Source organism: Balaenoptera acutorostrata, chromosome 4, assembly GCF_949987535.1.
Source record: "Balaenoptera acutorostrata chromosome 4, mBalAcu1.1, whole genome shotgun sequence".
In the NCBI taxonomy this organism is placed as follows: Eukaryota; Metazoa; Chordata; class Mammalia; order Artiodactyla; family Balaenopteridae; genus Balaenoptera; species Balaenoptera acutorostrata.
The window spans coordinates 5,898,308-5,912,363 of NC_080067.1; the positions used below are offsets into that span (position 1 = coordinate 5,898,308).

General features: G+C 40.2%; 1 protein-coding gene across 6 annotated transcripts in view; it reads left to right on the forward strand.

Moving 5' to 3' along the window:
- The window catches only part of ZNF385D (zinc finger protein 385D), a 949,103-nt gene that overhangs the window by 617,427 nt on the left and 317,620 nt on the right, over positions 1-14,056 (forward strand). The window contains exon 1 of one of the 6 annotated variants that reach the window (XM_007173877.3): positions 11,851-12,168. The exons of 4 other annotated variants lie outside the window; for them this stretch is intronic. In XM_007173877.3, coding sequence (XP_007173939.2) covers positions 12,147-12,168 — 22 coding nt within the window. In that variant the 5' untranslated portion in view covers positions 11,851-12,146. Of the gene's footprint in view, positions 1-11,850; positions 12,169-12,894; positions 13,011-14,056 lie in introns of those variants that run through there. One more of the 6 variants, XM_057546010.1, reaches the window with a different exon arrangement.

Consider the following 14,056-nt stretch of genomic DNA (forward strand, 5'->3'; position numbering starts at 1 on the left):
TATAACTGATTCACTTTTGCTGTACAGCAGAAACTAACACAACATTTAAATCAACTATAATCCAATAAATTTTTTTAAAAGTTCTCATTACAAGAAAAAAAGATTCTGTAACTATATATGGTGACAGATATTAACTAGATTAATTGTGGTGATCATCTCACAATATATATACAAATATCAAACCACCATGTTGTACACCTGAACTAATATAATGTTATGTCATTATATCTCAATAAAAAATAAATTTAAAAAAAAGATGAGCAGCATTTCAGTAGGTTAAAAAAGTATGAAGAAGGCCCTGCCAGACGCAGGGGAGATGGCGATCCCAGACAGAGAGGAACATGAGTTGGTAGATAAAGGTAGAAATTTGATCACGAAATAGAGAAGGGTAGAGAGACTGGTGGAAGGGAAGAACAGATGGAACAGCTGAATGCAGTAGCAGAGACCCTTTAATAAAATCCTAAAGATATCGGAAAATGCAAAAGAAGGGAAAAAGAAAATGTTTCATGAGGAGGAACGAAATTGGGTCATTTGCAGAGACATGGATGGACCTAAAGATGGTCATACAGGGTGAAGTAAGTCAGAAAGAGAAAAACAAATATTGTATATTAACACATATATGTGGAATCTAGGAAAATAGTACAGATGAACCTACTTGCAAAGCAGAAATAGACACAGACGTACAGAACAAAGCGGGGAGAGGGGGTGGGATGAATTGGGAGATTGGGATTGACATATATACACTACCATGTATAAAATAGATAACTAGTGAGAACCTACTATATAGCACAGGGAACTCTACTCAATGCTCTGTGGTGACCTCGATGGGAAGGAAATCTGTGAGGGAAGGGATATATGTATACATGTGGCTGACTCACTTTGCTGTAGAGCAGAAAGTAACACAACATTGTAAAGTAACACAACATTGTAAAGCAACTATATGCCAATAAATAATTAAAATAAAATAAAACAAAACAAAAAATCATAATTTTAAAACAATGTGGCTTCAAATTGAAGTTCCATGAAAGGTTTTATCAAGTGGGTTCTGTTTTCTTCATAGAAAGTAAAAACTGGGAAGGGGAGAAATGGAAGAATCTAGCAACATTAGGTTCGAATTCCCTCATGGCTTCCGGTCAGTTGAAGCAAAATAATGGGCACTCGTTGACACACACTGTCAATCCTCCAAAGGCTCTAACAGTCTCTATAAACAGACATCTAGCTCACCCCCTGCAATTATATTATCAAGACTTTCCTCACGTCTATCCAGAGACTCTTGCATTGGTGACCCTCACTCATTCCCACTCCATCATTTCACGCATTAAGAAACCAAAACCCAAAGGGATACATACCTCTTCAAGGCCCTATGTCTATGTCTATCTCAGCTGAGCTCTATATCACACTGTCATCATTTTAATTAATCTTGTACAGATGTCCCACTGTTACAAGTAGGCTATAAAGCTGCATGATGCATCTATTGACATATTTTTTAAAATCCCAAACTTAGAAGCTTTGAACGATAATAAGTGTTATCATTCTCTCACACTGTCTCTTGGTCAGGAATTTGGGAGTTTCTCAGTTAGGTGGTTCTGACTTGGGGTCTTTCATGAGTTGCATTTAAAATGTTGGTTATAGCTGCAGGTATCTGAAGGCTTGACCCAAGTTGAAGAATTCACTTGCAAGGTGGCTTACTTACATGCCTGGCAACTTGATGCCAGGAAATGCTGGAAATCTCAGTCCCTTGTCATGTGTACCTCTTTGTAGGGTTTACTGAGTGTCCTGATAGCAGGGCAAGTCCCCTCTTCTAGAGGATGTGATCCAAGAGAAAGAGACCAAAGCTGCTTTGCCTTTTATGACCTCATCGTGAAAGTCACACCTTGGTCATGTCAACAACATCCTATTAGTTGCTCAGGTCAGCTCTACCCAAAATGGCAATGGGCCACACAAGAGTGTGAATACTGGGAAACAAGAATCAATCACTGGGGACAATTTTGGAGGCTGGCTCCACACCTGAAGAAAGAGGACACATTACTGATATTTTTTCATCAGAGCCCACCACGGATGTTGAGCTATTGGTGAGTTGCTTTTCTAGTTCTCTGTGGCTATCCCACAGGACTGAGTTGACTTTCATATGGTCAAAGTGTGATGACATTTTACAAAATCATTCCAATTTCTTTTTAGTAAATTAAATTATGGCCAGCATTGAAAAAACAATGCAAAAACAGCATATAAGTAAAATTATACTTAATATATACACATAATATGACTCACAGTGAGGGCCGGTACTGTCATTGAATGATCACTTGCTTTGCTGTATCAGTTAAACCCAACTTTCATCTGCTTACCAGTGGTCGGTGAAAAAGTCTAGATTTGTTATGCATTATATTCTATACTGTATTTAGTTAGTACAGTTCATGATAATGAATTAAGCATCACTATTCATGAAAAGAATAGAAAGAAAAACATGACCTTTTATTTCAAATACATATTCTGTGTATAGATTTTAAAGCAATTTCTCGGTTGGGGACAGAATAGATATTTATGTTTTCTGTGATTTTGTAATCTTAAATAGGAAATGTGAGGGTTACTTCCATGTTAGAGTAGCAACAATAATGTCTGTCTGCATCAAAGCTCCCTACCACAAAGGCGAGTCTTTGTTTACCTTTTGAAAATGCTTTTCCAAGAGGCTGTGGGTAGCCGTTTCCAATACGGAGAAAGCCATTTGATCAGATAGCAGCAAAACTGATGAAAAGCATCATGGAAGTGACAGCAAGATTAATTAAGTTCCTTCAGCTGTATTCACGTATGGCTGTGCAGAGTTCCTTTGGGTACTGCCACTGTTAAATGGTATTCATGGTGACAAATACCATGGATTTCCAGAAATGACATTTTTGAGTCAAGGGTGAAAAATCACATGCGGTCATTTTATCCACCAAAAGGATCAGAGATGAGCCCTTAGGATTGTTTCTACGTTTGAGCAAAGCCAAGATTGAAACTGAGATATAATTAAAAGAATGTTGAAACTGGAATATTTTGTCTTCCTTTACACATTTCCTTCATGTGTTTTAGACATTTTGACAGAGGAAGCCAAACAAATTTCCATCTACTGTATTTGACTTGAGGTGCAGAATTATGCACACTTGGAAACACTTTCAATTTCTTTGTGAAGGCTTGCAAAGTTGGGGGCACACTGCATTGTCTCTGTGCTCACTCTATAGCGTTATTATCCCGGTATATATAAAAATGGAATGTCCATGACCTAAAGCATCCAACTGTACTTGACCTGTACTCAATTTACCTTGAAATATCTTTTTTTTTTTTAAAGCAAAAGAAGAAATTCAATATGATGTAGTTTTCTTCTTCCATTTGGTTTGCAGGCACATTTGTTGTGGGGAGAGGGCTTATCCTCAAACTGCTGCCCAGAAACCATAAATGAATTTTACTTTAAGAAAAATTGGAAACCTCTGGAGCGTATAAGATCTCTCAACCCGCTCTACAAGATGTATTAACTCATGGTAGGGTGTCACCAAATATCTTGGGAGGCATATTATTACGTTTCTGTCCTTGGAAACACTTTAAGGTTCATTCACATATTCATTCAGTAGACACTCCCTGCATCATGTGTCGCTTCAAACCCTTTAATCTGGGATGTGAGGTCACATCCAACGTAGGCTCTGTGTTTTCCTCTCCAACTTCGCTTGGCGTGAAAATCTTTCATGAAACTTCCTCTTGAATGCTCTGGTTTGTTCTTTGTCTCCCAGACCTACCATTCACAGCTCCACCCTTGCTTTATGTCATTTGCCAATGTCTGCATTTGATCAATCCGGCCAATCATAAAGATTGAACTTAAGTGCCACCTCTTCTCTGCAGCTTTCCAGGTTTGCCTTGAAGCCATTATAATTTCGTCTTTTGCCAAGCCCTTACATACATGTCCTAGATTATTCATTTGTCATTTACTTTATACTACCTTTTTTTTTTTACTTATATTTTTGTATGAATGCTTCGTCTCCTTAAATAAGACACCAAATGCTTTGAGAAGCAGAGCAGTAGCTTAAATATTTGAGTTCAGTGTCTTGTTATATAGGATCTTCACTTCTTTTTTTTTTTTGCCACTGATGATAATAGTTACAATAATTAAACTTCCTGTGAGTGAGGCACCAAAGTAGGTAGACCAGGACTACCAAACGTCTGATGTAGTGTCCATTGATTTTTGGAGAAAATATCTACATAGACATAAAGCAAGAGGCCAGTCAGCCTTATTAAAAGCTAGATAAAAATGTGAACACGTTCCTGAAGGGCTTTGGAGGGGAAAAAAGAAAATAAGAAAGGGAAACGTGCCAGGGAGCTAATCCGAGAGACTTCAGAAAGGGAGCTTGGGATGCTTCCTGTTATAAGGGAATCAGGACAATCAATCAATCAGGGCAAATGTGCTAATAAAAGGCACCTGTAAGAGCAGCTGGGGTTTGATTAGCTTTTCCCAGATTCTTCTCTGCCTAAACTCTCTGTTCTTGACTCTGGTAAATACTTGGCTCCCATATTGGATTCCTGACCTGGTCCACCCACAGAATTTCTGATGTGTCTTTTGCCTAATTGGGTGATCAGCCCTCCGGTTCCTGGCTGGCCTTTCCTCCCAGCTTTGGGAATTCTCTCTTCACCCTAAGATTGCTCTTGAAGTCTCCTCCTTGTCTATGGAATTCTGATACTCGTCTCCAATCACAGCAAAGGTTGCTGCTTCCTAAGTCATGGATATTAACGGCACACTCCAATCACAAACCCAATCTGCCATGTCCTTGGTGTGCATTTCTGCTATATTCTGAGGTATGTTAAAATACTAAAGGAATTGATATTTGTCTATTTCTTCCATGACTCCAAAGAACCTTCATTCTGCTTCAGGGATATTGATAACTGAGCTGCTTATTGAAAGGCAATCTAATAAATACTGGAATAAAGTTTTGCAAACAATGGGAGCACATTAGGGGAACATGTGAGTCAGACATAAGCCTAGGGAACGCTTCTTAGAAAACGAAATACCTGAGCAGTTTTGGGTGGTGAATACAATTATCTAGACAGATAAAGGGGAAGAGGAAAAGGCATTCCTGGTAGACTATAACTATATTCTCGGTAGCATCAGGACAGAGCATCATATGGAAGACTTTTGAGATATTTTTTCATTCAAATAAATAATAAATCAATACAAATAAATATTTATTTCATGTCTCTTATTGTTGAGACACTTTTTGAGGCACTGGATACAGTATGAACATGGTAGATATGCCCCTGCCCTCATGTCCATTCTATGGGGGTAAAGAAGCAATAAACCGTAACCAATGAATGAATGAGATGAAGGATGTTTTAAGCCTTCCTCTGCATGAGACAAAGCTGGAAGAGGTTCCAAATCCTACTGGATAAGTTAAGCTATGGAAACCCCAAGAATGTAAGCACCATGTGGACAGAGAGTCTGTAATTTCATCAATGTACCTTCAGCACCTAGAACAGTGCTTGGCACGTGAGTACCCGATAACTATTTTTTGAATGAATAAACATGCCTAGGCCACAGCCAGCTCCAGGGTAAGAATTCTAAGAGGGTTCTCAATGTCAGTTAGTAAATCTTGTAAAAAAGCCCATGTTAACTGACCACATATAGAAGGAATTTATTAGATGGTGTCTCCAAGGTTAGGGAATTTCAGATATGTAGAATTTTACAATATTGTAGTATTTATAGAATTTTTCTTCTTATCACAATATTAGCACTTCTTTTCCCGTAGGCTATTAATTATCCAGATTAAGGTCCCTAGGCATTTAGTTTCAATGGAAGCATCAAGTAGGAATCAATGAATAAAAATGAGTTATGAGTGTGTAGTCATGTCTACACAATCTACAAAATTCTGATCAAAACACTACACAGATTAGTTGCACTTGTCCTTTGTTCTCATATAGACTAGTTATTTCTCCACCTTTCAACCTGTTTTGACATTGGGTGGAGGTATATGAGACGGAGGCAAACTCAGGCTTAAAATAAATAGCCTTCCGTCAAATGTCATTCATATGTCAACAAATATTCATTCAACAGATTATTGTGCTTTCAACAAATATTCAGTCACCAGATACGCACATACTTGGTCTCTTGCACTTATAATTCCCCAGGGCTCACTGTTGACCCTATTCTACTTTTCCATCTATATTCCCTTGGAGGTATCACCTGGTCTCATGGATTTAATCACCATCTATAAGATTATGATTTTTTTATTTGAAAATACAACTTTTTATTTGTTTATTGCTTTTTTTCCTCTCTTTTTTTAATTGAAGTATAGTTGATTTACAATGTTGTGTTAGTTTCAGGTGTACAGTAAAGTGATTCAGTTATACATGTATATATACATATATATGTATATATATATATTCTTTTTTAGATTCTTTTCCCTTATAGGTTATTATAAAATATTGAGTATAGTTCCCTGTGCTATACAGTAGGCCCTTGTTGGTTATCTATTTTATATAGAGTAGTGTGTATTATGTTAATTGCAAACTCCTAATTTGGTAACCATAAGTTTATTTATATGTCTCTAGGTCTATTTCTGTTTTGTATATAAGTTCATTATAAATGCTGGAGAGGATGTGGAGAAAAAGGAACCCTCCTACACTGTTGGTGGGAATGTAAATTGGTGCAGCCACTATGGAGAACAGTCTGGAGGTTACTTAAAAAACTAAAAATAGAGCTACCATAGGATCCAGCAATCCCACTCCTGAGCATATGTCTGGGGAGAACCATAATTGGAAAAGATACATGCATCCAAATGTTCATTGCAGCACTATTTACAATAGCCGAGACATGGAAACAACCTAAACGTCCACTGACAGATGAATGGATAAAGAAGATGTGGTACATATATATACTATGGAATATTACTCAGCCATTAAAAAGAATGAAATAATGCCACTTGCAGCAGCATGAATGGACCTAGAGATTATCATACTAAGTGAAGTAAGTCAGACAGAGAAAGACAAATATCATATGATATCACTTATATGTGGAATCTAAAAAAATGATACAAACAATGACTTTAAATATGAAGTTCAAGCATCTCCCCTGAACTCCATACTTATACAGGCCAACTGCTAGGGAATGTTTCCACTTGAATATTATAATAGGACTCAAACTAAATAGGCCCCACATTGACTACCTCCTACCCCCCCACCCAAACATGTTTTTCCACAGTCTTCTTATCAGTTAGTGGAAATTTCACCTTCCAATTGCTCAGTCCCCAAATTTCAAATAATCTATTACTCTTTTTTTTCTCTTCCATCACTTTCCCAACTCATCAAGAAATCCTATTGACCCATTTTGTCATATGTATAGATTCCAATCACCTTTTACTATCTCCACTGCTCCTACCCTGGTCTAAGCCAGCATTTCTTTTCTAGATTATTACAAAGGCTTCCTAAGTGGTCACCTGTGTTTTCCTTTGCTCCCTTTTATCCATTCTCCATGCATCAGCCATAGTGAACCTGTTAAAATATGTCAAATTTCGTTACTCCAAAGGCATTCTATACAAGTCAGAATAAAAGTCTAAATCTTTATGATATGGCCAACAAAAGTCCTACTGAATTAGGCTCCATGTAACCTATTTCGCTTCAACTATTAATATCCTCCTCAGTACCTACTTCCTCTCTAGCACATTGACCTTCCTGCTCTTACTGGTAACCCTCAGGCCCGTCCCCCATTGCCTTTTGCACTTTCTGCCGTGTTCTTTATCCATCACCTAGTAAAATGCATGGCACAAAGTAGACATTCAAAAGATATGGAATTTATTCAGTAAACATGGAATGAATGAATAGATAAATAATGGAATCATTCATTAAATACTGATTTATACTAGGTCTTGGAGATTTAAAAAAAAAAAAAAAGAGCCTCCTCTTTCATTTGGGAGATGGACAAGTAAAGGGAAATCCCCACACTATGTTTAAGTGCTCAAGTAGGACTTAGATAATATGCTGTCTGAAAACAAAATAGGAGCAGTACCTCCTTCACTCTTGAGGTTAGGAAAGGTTCTCAGTAGAAATAATACTTGAACAAAGCCCCAAAAGTTGAATAGGAACTGTCCAGATAAAGACAGCAGGTAAGAGGAGTGTAGTCTTTAGGGGAACTGTAGTTCTGCAATGGGATTGGAGTGAAGCTTGTGAAGGATCAAGCATATTCACAAGTGGAAAAGTAATCAGGGGCTAGTTGTGAAAGGCGCTATATACCCTGGTAGGTGAAATAGACAATGAAGAGTCTTGAGCAAGGGAGTGAGTTGATCACATCTGTTTTAAAAAGATAATAATGGATCTAATATGGAGCATGGGTTGGCCTTGGGCAAGCCTGGAATAAGGAACATTGGATAAAACTTTATTGCTGATACATAAGGAAGAGATGAAAGTGGGCAAAACTAAGACGCAGAGGAAGGCCACATAAACGGGCTCTGCTAAGTCAGTGCTGCATGACTGCCGCATTCAGCTATGAGAAAGGACAAGCAAGCTCACAGACTATGTTCTGCAGGACCACCTGGCATCTGTATTGCATGGAATGTAAGAACAGCTGCTGCTAAGCATGGACACACTCAATTTGTGTAAACAGTTTGCATCAAACGCCATCAGTCTCAAAGAATTGACTGCAGGCACATAGGAAAGTATGATGTTTTACACAGAGTAAGGTCGTACTCAGTTATGTTCATTCATTCATTCATTCACAAATGTTTATTGAGTAGCAACAAGTGCCAGATCCCCTTGTAAGGATGGTGGCGACAGCAGTGAACAACAAGGAAAATCCCTGCCCTCGTGGAGATGATATTCCAATGGAGAGAGATCAAAATGAACAGATGTCCACAGTGGAGGGTCAGATGGTGATAAATGTTATGGAGACTTAAGAGGGTGGTGAGGGGTTAGGAAAAGCCAGGGGAAGGAGGAAGGCAGTCTGAACTGTTAGAAGGGAGACTGGGAATGACTACCCTGACAAACCTTTGAACAAGACTTTCAGGAGACAGGAGAATCCAGGCAGGCAGCTCTCTGGATATCTGAGCAAAGAGAAAATTCACATCTTCCCATGATGTTTTCAGTCCAAATACGTGACTGGTTTTAGGGCATCCTTTGTTTTACTAGTGAAAGGTCTATTTCTACCTTATTCCTCCTCAGAATTTCTCAGCTTCTCATACTTTCTGAGAGACGGAAAAAAGCCACAGGTGTGAACGAGGTCCTTCCCTGGGAGCTGCTGGGTCCTCTCCTGGGGGTGACATATGGGCACGTCTCTCAGGCACGGCTGTCATGTCCACAACCCTACGTCTAGCCAACCTCAGCTGTGCCTTTGTTTAGATGTTATTTTGTTTCAAGATAAAAATAGTCGCATTTTTTTCTTTATAAATATCATATATACACATAAAGTAATTTTAGAAGAAACGATAATAAGTGTACAAGTAAAATCAAAACCACTTGTTTTCCATCCAGAAATAAGCAACTTTTCTATCGGAGGTCTTGACATTCCAGATAACCCTGAATTGGAGGTGGATGGGGCACACGTGTTTAAATAAAGCAGACACCCTCATTTTTTTGTTTGAACAGAATTCCATTGTATGAATGTAACACTGAGTTGCTCCTTGGATGCCATGCTCTTTCAGACCCGGCAGAGGTTGGAATGTTCTAGTACCAAATGCTCTCTGCCTCTTATTTTCATGACCGTATAAATAAATATTTTTTTCTGGAACATGCAGTGATGTAATACGATTGGGGGAGATCTTTACCTGAGCCATTATAAACGGGAATTTTAGAATTTATATATTTGAATAAAGAGCTCTGCTGGGGACTTGAACATAAAGTCAACATACACATAGTAAGACAACTATTCTGTACTGACATTTACTGACATCATTGAGAAAGTTGCCTAAAGTCTCTGAGCCTCAGGTTCTTGTGATTATAATATACGCCTTTCGAGATCTCAGTTTGTTAGTAAGAAAGATGACATAAGTGAAAAGACCTTGTGACTGCAGAATGCCACGCAAATTCAAGGGTGTTATTAATTATTAAGAGAGTCCTTTAGTATCTTAAATCTCCTGTTTTAAATGCAACTCTAAAAGCTTCCACCTTCTAACTACAGGAAGTCGAAAGGACCAAAAACTCTAACATTAAACTACAGCGCCCCCTAGCCCATGTAGGCCGTCAAGACACCTGATGAGCTTCATGAATAAGCTCTAACACAGATGGTTCTTTTGCCTGAGGGAAAGGCCAATAATTGTACTTTTGGATGATTTCCATCTGTCCAAAAGGAAAAACACTTATGTGTTTTCTTCAGGATTTTCCTGTAACATTCTTTTCAGTTTTAGTTTAAAAATAGGAGTAAAAAAAGTAAATATTCTTTACTATTGACATTTTTTTCCTCCAAATTGCTTTAAATGAAGACTATTTCTAAAAGAGCATCACCAGATTTATCGTAAGACTCGCTGTGATGTTTCTGATTTATATATGATTATCTATTTGCATTCACCAAATTCTTTATAATCCACTGCAAGATTGCAGAGCAAGCTGTTACGAGCTTCAGCCCCCGCCCCAGTGTATTAAACCCATCAACAGACACAGAATTGTGCAAAGAAAGACCATGGAATATTTTAATATCACAATGGAGAAATATTGGCTACCATGGCTTACCAAAACTCCTATTAAAATACATCAATTGCTTGCTTCCATAGGCTACAGTTCTTTATCTTCAGGGTTTTTAAAAATTTTTTATTTTCTTTTTTCTTTTTTTATATTCCTTTCCATTATGGTTTATCAATATCTTCAGTTCTTAGTTTAATAGATTTTTGTAGAAATGTTTGTTTAAATGGTCCAGTAGGTAAGTTGGGCCCCAAAGAGATGAGTCCTTATGAAACTGAACTTGCTCTATGGGTTTATTTTCAGTGCAGAGCATTGAAATATTAATCAGTCCAGCTTTCAGGGATTTCTTTTTAACATCCTTTTCTATGTAAGGGCTAAGCTTCTTTGCTAAGCTTTGCCTTTCTCGACTGTTCATCTCAAATGTAATGGGAGTGCTTGTGTGTGTGTGTGTCTATATTATACTGGTGACCAGACTTGAATTATGACACAATCCTGGTTATCTTTCAGGCTAAAATGTCTCTCCCCTTTAGGGGTCAGGGATCATTTCAGCCTCAGTGTCCTTTCTACTGCCTCCTTCGGGAGGCAGCAAATGGGATCTCGTGCAAGTGCGAGGTGACTTTCATCACCAGTTATTTTTCTTTACATTTCTCTATCAACCTAGCTCAGAAAATACTCAAGAAATAAAAACAACTCTTCACCAACTGCTGGGTTTCTGTGATCTGATCACTTCTCAGTGGAAACCTGTATTACCCTAGCCATGGTCCCTGGAGTCTTTTAGGTATAACCATCACAGACACCAACCAACCCTCAAGCTCACAGCAAAGAGAATGCAGGCACAAGGCACCATTCCTCTTCCTACTGCCTTTTAAACTTGGGAGGGGAGGTTCATTTGGGGCGGGGATGCTGCCATTCGCGGGAGGGGCGGGATAAAAGTGTGTCTAATGACACGTCAATGACAGAAGTCGCCTTAACCCTGTCCCCTCCCGCCCCCCACCCCCCCGGTGAATTTCTCCCCCCGTGCGCCCCTCGGTGGCTCTGGAGACCCTTCTCTCTTTAAGAGAGCCTCCCGCGCCCCTCTCTCCGCCCCCTCCCAGGTCTCTGGGCTCGTCAACGCTTCCCGAGCACCATGGTTGGTCCAGGCAGGCAATCGGAGCGCCTCCCGGAGCCGCGGCGAACCGGGGGTGGGGTGGGGTGGGGTGGGGTGGGGTGGGGGGGGGTCTGTTTGTAGTACTCTCAGTCCTGATGTCACAGGCGCAGCAAGGACATCGCAAGGAGGAGTCGGATTACAGTAAAGATGGGCAGTGCAGCAGGCAGCCCGAGCGCACGCTCCAGCCGCCGGGGACCGTAGCCCGGGAAAGGCGGCCCGCGAGGCGCTCATCCCGCGGCGGAGGCGGCACGCTCGGCGCCCCTGCTCTCCACGCCGGGGACGTTTCCGCCGAATGTAGCATGAAACGGGTTGGCTCTGCGCGGCAGCCCTGGGTGCGAGCTGATGCTGAAGACGCCGCGGTGGGGTTCCGGCTGTCTGATTAATGAGAAGCATAATGTATTTTGGTGAGTGTTCACGCTGATGATGTCATGCTGGGGGTGCCCAGCTCTTCACCAGGGCAGACAAGCCCTTTGGAAAATCTCGGCAAGCCTCGAGAATCTATTCCAGTAAACCTACCTTCAGCTGGCAACTGGAGGACCCAGGCTGGTGCAGCCCTGGGAGCTTCCTTTGTGCTACAATCGGGGCTGTTTGTTAGTCGTAGAGGAGTTGAAGTTGGAAAAGGAAAGAGGCAGGGGTGAGGGTGGCTAAACTTTGCCTTGATTTGTGTGCCTGAAGTTGATTTTTTTTTTTTTTTTTTTTTAGCTAGGTGAGGAAGGAGAAATGGTGCGGCGTGGGAAAGTCACGGGCAAACTCAATGGAATGTAAAACAAAGTTCTGTGCTGTGGGTGCTTGGGAAGCTTAGTCCATATCCACGGTTCATTAAGCATGTTGGTTTGTCCCTAATTCTGAGGCAGAAAGGGAAAACATTCTTTGGTGTGCGGTGCTTGGGCAGCACGCTTCCACGGTATCCCAGTTTTCCATCCAGCTAGAGCAGCCTGGCACAAAATGCATATTATTTTAAACCTTTAGAGGTCTCGGAGCTGTTCAACGTTTGTGCAGTTTAGTTGCGTGCCGTGGTGGAAACCTCCCTTAGGTTTTCTGCGGAGCTGCCTGCCTTTCCAGAAAACATGTTGAGGCTTAGATCTGGGCTCTTAGTGGAGCGGTGTTAAGTGGGCTGGGAGCTGCACATTTGCACTGTAACACTGCAACTTACTGATGGGGAGAAGGCAAAAGCCTTCCCTAAATAGGAAGCCAAGGAATTAGACGGAATATCCTTTCCTCCTCCCTGAAGTTATGCTTTCCTTCTGTAAGTTTCATCCCGCATCATCACCTAAGGGCATCTCTCTGATCTTAAAAGGTTTGTGAGAGCAGCTGAAGAGGGCCGAGGGTTCCATGATGCAAACGCTCTGGGTGATTAGTTGACTTGCTTGGAAATATGTAAGCTAGAGTCATTTTTCAATTAAAGAGGTATTTCGAGAAACTTGCGCTGGGGCAGTATTAGTTTCTCGGTTGTTTATTGCTGTGCGTACTATTTGTTTTGTTCGCTTGAGCCTTTGAAACATTTGCCAAAGTATGCAAAAGCTGAATGCTTTTTAGTTGTCTTGACAGCAGTTTTGATTTCCCTTTAATTTGCGTCATGTTAGGAAATAAGTCTTAAAAATAACTAAAATCGATTTTAAAGAAAGGCTCCTCATTTGATAGACAAATTTAAGCAGAATCCAGAGTTAACACTCTTTCCAGGGGGTAGTGATAGAGGTGGTAAGCGTGTTAATTGGCAATTCATAAAATAGCAAGTGTTTATTGTGAATGTGTTTGACACATGCAAAAGCTTGTAAAGATAATATGTCTTTTGGACAAAATAACATTTCAGCATCTGTAATGGTATTTGAGAGATGGAAAGGAAGATTTTAATGTTAGCTTAAGTTTTCAACCTCTTGCAACAATGCCTAAGGTGATGGTGGTGAGGATGTAGTGTTAACCAGAGCAGTGGTGTAAAAGTACTGGTCCAGAGGCCATCTGTGCTGTACTGGATTTTCCTGTGTCTCTTGGAGAAATATTCGCTGGGCCAGCTCGTATTATTAACTGCATGCGAGTCCAGCCGTCTTGTAAAGCAGGGTGATTCACAGGGCAATTAGTTTCGCTGTGTAATGCAAGTTTTTAATAGCACACATTGAAATGTGATGTCCTGCTTCAGATGAAACTATACTCTTTTAAAGGCAAGGCTAAAGTTGCCCTCTGTGTCATGAGCACGGTTCGGTCTTACCATAATTCCGGCATGAGATACGGTTTTCTATTCTCGGAGGAAATCGTGTGTATTTAGGAATGCTGTTTCTTTCAGGTTCTGTTATGCAG